This window comes from Sparus aurata, chromosome 10 (assembly GCF_900880675.1).
Source record: "Sparus aurata chromosome 10, fSpaAur1.1, whole genome shotgun sequence".
NCBI lineage: Eukaryota > Metazoa > Chordata > Actinopteri > Spariformes > Sparidae > Sparus > Sparus aurata.
Genome location: NC_044196.1, coordinates 14,401,446 through 14,411,139, shown reverse-complemented (window position 1 = coordinate 14,411,139; position 9,694 = coordinate 14,401,446). Strand labels below are relative to the sequence as shown.

The 9,694-nt window shown below is 42.1% G+C and overlaps 1 protein-coding gene across 1 annotated transcript; it reads right to left on the bottom strand.

Annotated features, from left to right (window-relative positions):
- Positions 1 to 2,228: 2,228 nt before the first annotated feature.
- On the bottom strand, positions 2,229 to 6,090 carry LOC115589371 (cerebellin-2-like). Its single transcript, XM_030430213.1, has 3 exons — positions 5,988 to 6,090; positions 5,223 to 5,351; positions 2,229 to 2,659 (listed from the first exon to the last, which is right to left on the bottom strand). The coding sequence occupies exons 1-3, from the start codon at positions 6,088 to 6,090 to the stop codon at positions 2,388 to 2,390; spliced, it is 504 nt and encodes a 167-aa protein (XP_030286073.1). The 3' UTR covers positions 2,229 to 2,387.
- Positions 6,091 to 9,694: the final 3,604 nt, after the last annotated feature.

Sequence of the window (9,694 nt, the reverse complement as noted above, 5' to 3'; positions counted from 1 at the left end):
GCTGGGTGCAGGACTTGGCCATCTACAAGCCTCCAGGTGGTGAAAACAGCGTTGTACTAGCAAGAAGACATTTTTAGAGAACGTACCCGAGTGAAAATGCAGAGAACACACTCTCATCGACTGGGGGGTGCGGTCGAAAGTAAGGTCCTTTCTTGTTATTGCAGCCAACCAAGCAATCCGGCGTCTCCTCGTCAGGTCAGAGACTTGCTTTCCTTATGCTGTGTCCATTTCGGCAACCTAAACTGTATCCCATTGTTCCTATGTTTTCCATATGAATCGTGTGAGGTACTGAATCAGTTTTTAAACGCAGCAGTGACTTCCAGGCATGGTAAAACAGTGCGGAATTGTAAAAACCTCCACTACTACAGAGTTAAGAACACACGTAAACAATCGTGTTTTGCCGCCGGCATCCTGCCATCATGGCGGAGAGGGGGAAGATCCCGCGAGATCGAGGGAAGGGCTTTGTACCATGACGACAACTCCTCATTCTCAATAGACCCAATACTTACATTTAAATGAGAGATCTGCGCCACTTGAGGTCGCCATTATTTTTTTATTTATTTCTTCTCTTTAGGCGCGCAATGAATCTTGGGCAATTTGTAGCCGCGAAGGATAGTAGCGGTGTGTCCTCCAGGAACAGGCAAAGAAGGAGGCATTTGTGGGGAGCATTTGGAGCACACTTTGAATTTGGACAGGCTTCGCACGGCTTAGTGACATAATTGCACTTCAAATACGCACTCCGAAGGATGCTGCCCCTGAATTTAGACACAGCCAGGGTTTGGTGAATTTATTTGAAAGCAAGTGCATTTTCCCAACATCTTATTTTTTCAGAATTCTTCCTGAACACAATTATATTCTAAACCTCAACAATTTCATATTTTTATTGGATTGGGTTGAAATTTGTTCGGGATATCCAAGACATACATTCACTAAAGTAAAGAATGAGAATGTTTACAGTGATCAGATTATTGAGAATAAATCATTTGTTACTCGAATTAAGAATCTGTAATTTTCAAAATTCATATCTCAACTACTTTTCAGTGTCTTTCAAGCAAATGTTGATTCTGTGTAGCATTATTGTAGTTCTGTCACTGGGTGAGCTGGTATTGAATGACCCTATTGAATGTTGGCTTAAAGTCCTAATGTAAATACGCAACAAAATATGATTCAGTTAAGATTTTAAACAACATGTATTCCTAAAAAAAATCACTCAATATGATATTTTTTAATGTAATATGACGTTATTTGTAGTATTTCTGTAGTATAGTAAGTAATGTGGTTGTTTTTTTTTTGTAGATTAAGAACGCCATTCTCATGCCGTCAAGCACATCATAATGCCAAATGGCAGACTCAAAGGAGACATATTATGCTCATTTTCAGGTTCAAATGTTATTTGGGTTACTAATAGACTAGTTCTTCGTGCTTTAATGCCCACAAAACACAGCACTGTATTCCCTCTCTGTATGAAACGCTCTGTTTTAGCTCCTGTCTCTTTAAGGCCCCTCTTCCTGAATACCAGGTCTGCTCTGATTGGTCGGCTCACACGCGGCAGATCAGGCACAGCTAGCAATAACAGAGCAGCTGTTCTAAATCAATTCTTATGTGTCGAACTAGCCACTGGCAATACATCATGCAAATGTGTGACATAGTGATGTACTGTGATGTAACAAAGTCACAGAATTAAAGGCGGGACTAATGACGAGGTGTTTCAGGAGCTGTGTTTTCTGTGGGAGAGAGGGGCTTCTGTTGGAGTGGACTTTGACCTTTTACATACACAAGAACCCATATGACACACTGAAAGAGAGGAAAAATGAAAAGGGATTATATATCTCCTTTAAGAGACTCATTACACCTCTGAAAAATAATGCTTATGATTGTGTTATAACAACTTCGTATTCACAATTCATATTTTTTTACTCAATTTAGGCACAAAATAAGCCAACAAGGTCTGGGTGACGTTTTTATGAACAACATTAACCTCAGCTCAGGTTACAGGTCTGTCAAAAACATAATAATGTCCTGACCAGCAATTTTCAATATAAGACAGCAAGCAAAAGCAGAATCATATTCGAAAAAAATGAAGTTCCTTCACACCCGAGATCAATGATTTAATATTTGAGTTTTATCTGCTAGTGTCAAAAATGAAACTGTTGATCCTCTGTGGATCATCAGATTGTGATATTTATTGTCACTTTCATGACATGAAACAGTAAATGGAACAGTTCAGACTCAGTGGAATAATGATATATTCTGGTTGATCACAGTAATATGACAGCAACAGCCACCTGTTTTAATCAAAATGTACATGTGAATGGTAACAGAGTTACTGCATCATTGATCTCAGGTTGTTGGATACATCTTTCTGAATTCATTGATTCTCTCTGATTCTAACTGAGCAGGAAACCACTGAAGGTGGTGTGGTCAGCTGCCCAAACATGATTATTTTTGGGCATGCGCACATAAACCTTGTCTGCTTGCTGCAGCTGTAAGACAACTGCATTCCCTCCAGTATCAGCTGGGTCGTTGCGTGATTTCTGATCAGATGTCATGACGATCATCTCGCTGTTCTTGAAGAGCATCAGCTTTGATGCATGTTCTAATCCAGCATGATAGAAGAAGGTGAAATGATAAACACCTGTAACAGGTGCAGTGAAGACACCTGTGAAAACAACAGAGAATTCATCAGTTTCATTGGTTTCTGAAAGGCTTTGAATGTCACACTAATATTTACAACATGGTAGAGGTGTGTAGCCAAACATGAATGCTTTTTGGATGTGCATCTGAATTTTTGCAGTAATATTCAGTAAAGGAAACAAATGCATCTACGTCACTCATGGGTGTAGAAAGCATAAAAAATGTTGGTGGGAGAATTTTAACACAGATTTGGAGTTCCTCCCCTCAAAATGTTAGTGGAGTACGTGTCATTTCCTGTATTTTGATGCCATTTAACAGGTGGTTTGAATTTATCTGGCTATAGTAAGATCAGAAATATTGGCCGCGTTTCCCAGATTCGTTAAGAAGCTCTTAAGTGCTAAGATCTTCTTAGGAGCGCTCTTAAGAACGCTGTGAAAGAAGGATGTGTTTCCCAGAGTCGCTCTTAGCTTAAGAAGATCTTTCACTAAGAAGGAAATGTAAGATCGAGCTGACCCACTCTTAACAGCCTTCTTAGCGACCAAATGCTCAGTGATCAAGCCGCGTCAGGGAAATTTATATCCTGCGGACCACTGGTGCAAGAAACATAGGCTAATAGTAGAGAAGAAAAAAAAAAAAACTTTTTATTGAATTACACGTTTTAGTTTTCCCACACACACATCTGCATATATGAGTTTATAGCACGACACATACAAAAAGCCAGACAGTTTACATAAATGCATACGTGCGTCAGCACTTCTCCCCACTGGACGTGCTGTCAGACCGAGCAACCCGCTGCAAATTTCCCCTTAGCCCGGAGGTGCAGCTCCTGGCTGTGCTGCGTTTTTACGCAGTGGGGAGCTTCCTGGAGGTGGTGGGGGACGGCACCGGCCTCAGCAAGGCATCGGTGTCACGGAGTGTGGCAGCTGTGACACCGATTCTCCTGCGCCATGCCCGGACCCACATAAAGATGCCTTCCACACGGGACGAGGTCCGCCAGGTCCACCAAGGGTTCCACGCAGTGGCTGGGATCCCCCGGGTGTGGTGGATGGCACCGTCATTCCAATCCACAATCCCTCCCTGGTGGATCTGTGCTCGATCGGCAGAAAGCACTACGCGGCCATCAACACCCAGGTGGTGGTGGACCACAATGGCCTCATCACTGACATCGTCGCCAGGTGGCCAGGAGGCACACACGACAGCTTCATGTGGGCCAACTCAGCTGTGGGGCAGAAGGCTGGCAGAGGAGTGTTTGGTAGGAGCAATGAAGGGAGATTGATTAATGAAACTGAACGGGATACATTGCGTAATGCAGATAAAAAATAGAAATGCCCCGCACCTGAATCCTGGGGAAGGATGATTGGAACCGAGATGAAGGGACGGTTGAACTGCGCCTCGGCAAGCACCAGCTGTCTCCGGTGCAGCTCCAACCTCTCCTGCTTTATCCGGACCATCTCTTCCTGCAGGGCAGCTTGTCGTTCGAGTTGGCCCTCTATCCCCCGCAGCACCACCAGCTTCTTCCTCTCCAGGCGCACCAGCGTCTCGCTGCAGGTGCAGGTCGTTATTGCGGGCCGCCCTGTTACGCCTCCCCGCATGCGGACACCGGGCCCTGCTGGTTGGCGCACAGGGACAGGGCACGGTTGTGGGGGTCGATCTCTCCTGGGGGCATGCACGTCCCTGCTCCGCTCCCGGATGGCTCCTCTTCATCCTCACTTTCTGAGAGCCCCTCGTCCCCCTGAACATCGATGCCCCCACTAATGCCTTCAGAGGCCGTCTTCCCGATGATGGAGAGGACTTTCTCCTCGTCGGGAGTGAGGGTCGTCCCACCCGGTGCTCCACGGGGGTATATATCTTCACCCCCCCCCCCCCCCCCCCCCCCCCCCCCCACACACACACACACACACACACACACCACACACACACACACACACACGCGTGGCCAAATTGCACCGGTGTGGGGGGACCACGGGGCGCTGTGTGTGACTTATGCGCTGATAAAAAGGTGGGTGATCGATTTGCCTGGCATCGATTGATTCAGTTCAAGCAGGACAGCTTCCACTAAGAACTTCTTAAGAAGCTTCTTTGGCTTGATCTTAAGGTTCTCCTAAGAAGGCAGTTAAGAACGCGTCTGGGAAACACCCGTATCTTAGCGCTCCTTCTTAGCCGAACCCTTCTTAAGAGCCTTCTTAAGTCCTTAAGAACGGTCGAATCTGGGAAACGCGGCCATTATCAGTAGGTCGTAGGAAGTAGGAAGTGCCCCAGAAAACATGTTTGAAGATAATAAAACACCAAACATATGTAAATTGATTCAATTACTAATTCATAATGGGTGTCGCAGCCATTATACTAGAATGGGAAAAGTCCCACCTACTTCTCAATATTAGTATGAATGTCCAGATTAATGAAACTACATGTCAAGTTTTTACTGCTACTTTGCTGCAAGACACTTCATCATTAATATAAACTATAATATTACTGGTTACTGTTGTTTTTTTGGTCTGGCACTGCAGTATCTGCAGTATCTACAGTATATTCATCAGGCCAGTAACATGTATCAATAATCTGACTCAGGCTGCATGTGATGTCCTTACCTGCAGAGCTGTTGTAGGCATCACCGATGTTTGTGAGCACTTTGTTGTAAGCCAGAGTTACATCGGTGTTGAATGGTCCATGCTCCCCACCTTTCTCTAACAATGCACTGAATGCCACCTTGGTTTTGCCTGTGTGAAATAAAATATTTCCATTCTATCATTTGATTAAAGCATTTCAACCGTATTACATGTTGTAATCCATCACATTATAAACATACATAGCAGGATTAGGGCCACCGAAAAAAAAAATTACGTCCGACTTTAACTCTGACTCTTTATTCTTAATTTAAAGTCAGAATTGTGAGAGAAGTCTTTTTTTTGTTGTTGTTTAACTGACAACAATCCTGTTCCATACAAACATAACTTAAATAGCAACTTGTAGGTTGAAGTTTAGTACAAACTGAACGGTTGTCAGTAACAAACATTTGAACATTGTGGAGTGAAACAACACAGTGTTAGGAATCAATTTCTTGCTGATGGACGTTACTCATTTCTGTTCATTACTGGCCCCTTGGAGGCCGAGCAGTCACAAAATTATAAGACTGAACTACATCACATGCATATGAACATGTTTCAACCGTATCAGTGTCAAAACCAGCACTGGAATTCATATTGATATTGATTACCATTAATTAATTACTTAATGTCACTTTTTAGTTTTTCTTTTTAAATCCACATCATCTTCCTGCACATGCACAAAAAAACTAGAAGTCGCTCTTTAATAAATTATCAATTCAAATCTTGAAGAAGAAAGTCTCATTCTACCTTCCTCCAGTGTCTTCAGTCTGTTTTCTAAAGCTATCAGTTGTTCTGCCATGGCATACAGGGATTGCCCCAGATTACTCGTGTTGGGTTTGTGGGTAGACATTTTCTTCACTCGTCTTCGTTCCGTCTCCAAAGCTGTGATCAACAGGCTCCCTGCCACTGCTTTTATATTGTTCCATCGAGGGGAAGTTGTTGTCACATGTCTCCCTAAACCAATCACAGAGAACCGTTTGTGGTGGGAAAACATCATCTTGGCTCTGAAGATGATTGTAAGAAACCTGTGGACTGGTTTACAGAACTTTCATCGAGTTTTTCTAATGAAACACTCTGACAGCGTGACTAAAGAACAGACAGGACAAAAGCGAAAAATAAACATTTTGATTTACTTTTCCATAGAGATAGTAAAAACTCAAAAACCAAAGGCAAGTTATATCAAGTGAGTTTCTGAGAAGGTGATTATTCAGCACAATTTTAGCCAAATTGCCTGATATTATTTGTGACATCTTGTGCACAAAATTGGCAGATGGACCTGAGGGGGGTGAAGCTCATGTAGTGTCCACAAATTGTTGATCAACTGTGGACCATCAGACTTTTATGTTTATTGTCACTTTCATGACATTAAAGTGTCTCGTCTCAGTGTCTTTGTCTACAGAGTGAAGACACTGAGACGAGGCAGTAGAGAACGTACAAAACAGCATAACATCCTTAAATCAACCCATAAATCTGACCAGAGTCGTAGGAGTCTGAAGGATTTTCCTGAAAAACGTTGCATAGAGTCAAAATATCTCCTCTCAATAATCACTTATGACCCATACACAATCTATTAACATCAAACACACATACAACCCGGATTCCAAATTTGGTGATTGTTCATAAAATGTTTTCTTATTAACTGAAGGATTAAATGTTCTTTTTTGGGTTTACAAGATTCTCCTACTTCTGCAGCCAAATAAACAATTCAAAAACACTGTTGGATTAGCTGGAAAATGCATCATCACAAAGCTGAAAACATGACTGTTATTCTGAGCTGTTTTTGACTGATGGCAGTAACTATGTTGATTACTGGTATTGATAATAATAATATTAATAATTATAATAATAATACAAGTAATAATAATGATAATAATAATAAAAACAATAGCTGTATTTGTGTAGCAGACCAACATAATGCAAACTCAAAACATTTTTACAAGACATGAATTAAAGCCAAGTGAGGCAAAGCTGAGAGAATTTAAACTGAGAGAATGGCACTTCTAGATCCTGGGTATGATTACGACAACAAATAGCTGCCTGTGGCAGTTTCCAGAGGCCAGAGTATACTGTTCAATCTGAAGAAATAGGGTTCCGCTGTTTCAACATCATGTTCTTACATAAACACTTACAAAACGGATTTTCTTTGGAAATTGTGGGCCTGCAGTGCACCACCCAGTTGACTGGTTTATGAAAGTTTGACCAGGTATTGATGAATAAGGTATTGATGAAATAAGTATTTCATTAGAAATACTAGCTTACAGAACGACCAACGCCTTAACAAAATCTCCAAATAAAGTTCCTACAGGGAAAGAACTGTTCTTGATAGCAAGTTTCATTTTATTTGATTTCTGGAAAGCAGAGGTCACTGATTATCAATATCACAGAAGAAGAAATGTTTTCCTGAGGTAACAAGATCATTTATGAGAAACCATATCATCAGACTTAGAGGAATTGATGATTACACAGACACTGCTCTGTGGGGTGGGTTTGGGAGTTTCAAAGCAAACAAGAACAACGTTGTAATGGACGTCTGCCTTTTAAATGTTTTATCTATTGATTTGATATATGGTTGATTTATATTACACAGTGTCGGTTCTAGACAAATTTTACTGGGGGGGGCCAAGGTGGGGCCCGTGTTTAATCAGTGGGGCACATTAAAAATGGAAACAAATGACATTTAAAGATTAAATATTTTAATTTTGCTTCACATCAGTCCATCGATTGAAACAATAAGGTAGGCCATCAAATATTAGAAATTAAATACAGTATGTCAATGCTGCAAAAAGTGGGCATGGACCCCTGACCCCCTCATACCAGTTCGGCCTGAAGCTCCGTCTCCTGTCTCCCATCAAAGTGTTGGACTGCACTGTTACATTGTTCTTGGACTTGCTGATATCTGTGGAAAGATGTACAGTGAACATAGGGCACAACTATAAACATTTACTGTTGTATGCATTTATTTTAAAATGTAGGCCAAGTATTTGTTTTTTTTTTTTCAACATAAGAATCACATATCAATGACGCAAAAAAAAGTTTATGGCAGAAAGCACCATTTTATGAACACACTGTACTATGAATTGTGATGACACTGCTTTGCAAATGGCCTGAACAAGAACACCTTTTCTACATCACAAAGCTAATGCTGCAGTACGTGATCCACATGGAAGCTCCCGACCAGGGCCTAGGGGAAACCCTGGTGCAACAAGAAAATGAGACTCCCCTCTTCCTGTTCCCCAAACACCACCGGCAGCGAGCGTCTTAACATAGTTTTATCAGCAAAAATATTTTGTCCACAATCACACAACTGCTGGTAGTCTTGGACAGCAGAGAAGGAGAGCCCCACAGGAACTGGAGAGAAGCCGGCCTTTAAACCCTCATCTTCCAGGCAGGAACCAATCAGCTCCCAGGGACAACCTGCAACCAATCACACGCACACATACTCTCACTCAGGTAAAAAGAGAGATATTTAAAACAGACAAACATTTGACCTCTAGGGTAGTAACACTGTCCCTCTGGCTGTTCCTGTATTATTTCTTCCTCCTCACCCTCTGGACTGTCCCTCTCTGTCTCAGTGCCCTCACTTTTATCACCTGCCTTCTCTCCAACCTCCATCAAGTCTACTGGCTCTCCCTCTTCCTGCTCTTCAGCTCTCTAAATACCTTGAAATGTTTCTCTCGCTTTTTGATTTACTGTGGCAAAAAAGGCTGCAATGTCCCTTCCTCATTTCATGTTAACTACTTGAAGAAGAAACACAACGAAGAGAGGCATACATCTAATTTTACAAGTAACCATCCCTCCCTACTTGACACTACACTATTGATAGATACTATTGATTACTTTACAATAAACATATTATTTATCGAAATGCAACAGCCAAGACTGATAAAGTTACGTGGTTAACATCACAACATTGTGTAGAACTAGCTAGGATACTGACATTCGGATATTTGCTTCTGCTTCAGTGAGTTTGCCTCGATATTTAAACATAGCGAGACATAGTGAGTAACAACAGTAAAACGGTTACCTGCAACAAATCATTTTACGAGAGGAAATCATTTTGCTTACCTTCGCCTTTTGCAACAAGACATTCGTAGCTCCTTTTCTTCAAAACTTGCTGCCGTTCTCATTCTCATTTCGCACCCAGCAACACAGTGTTTGGGTGCGCCGCTCTAATTACTCTGTGTAATTGATATATCATAAGTTTGTGGTGGTTTCTGTATCTGCAGTGACTCTGTCTGTATCATGTTGTGTTCAGGGTCTCTATACTGTAGGTGGGGTGAAGGCCAGGGTCTTCAGAGGAGGTGTGGATTGGACAGAGGGGGTCGTACACTGTGCACACTGTGAAGCCTCCAGAGCCGATGTGATTACTGTTTTTGGCCTATATGGATAAAAGTGACTGGATTTGTCTGCAGACTCCGGTCATGCTCCAGGTCTGTCTGATCATGCAGCACCAC

What these genes read in the sequence shown, in the direction of transcription:
- LOC115589371 (XM_030430213.1), bottom strand. Translation starts at nt 6,090, where the DNA reads ATGTCTACCCACAAACCCAACACGAGTAATCTGGGGCAATCCCTGTAT. An exon ending in ACTGAAGACACTGGAGGAAG is followed by an intron (nt 5,352 to 5,987) that starts GTAGAATGAGAC and finishes TATTTCACACAG; the next exon opens with GCAAAACCAAGGTGGCATTC. An exon ending in TGCCTACAACAGCTCTGCAG is followed by an intron (nt 2,660 to 5,222) that starts GTAAGGACATCA and finishes TTGTTTTCACAG; the next exon opens with GTGTCTTCACTGCACCTGTT.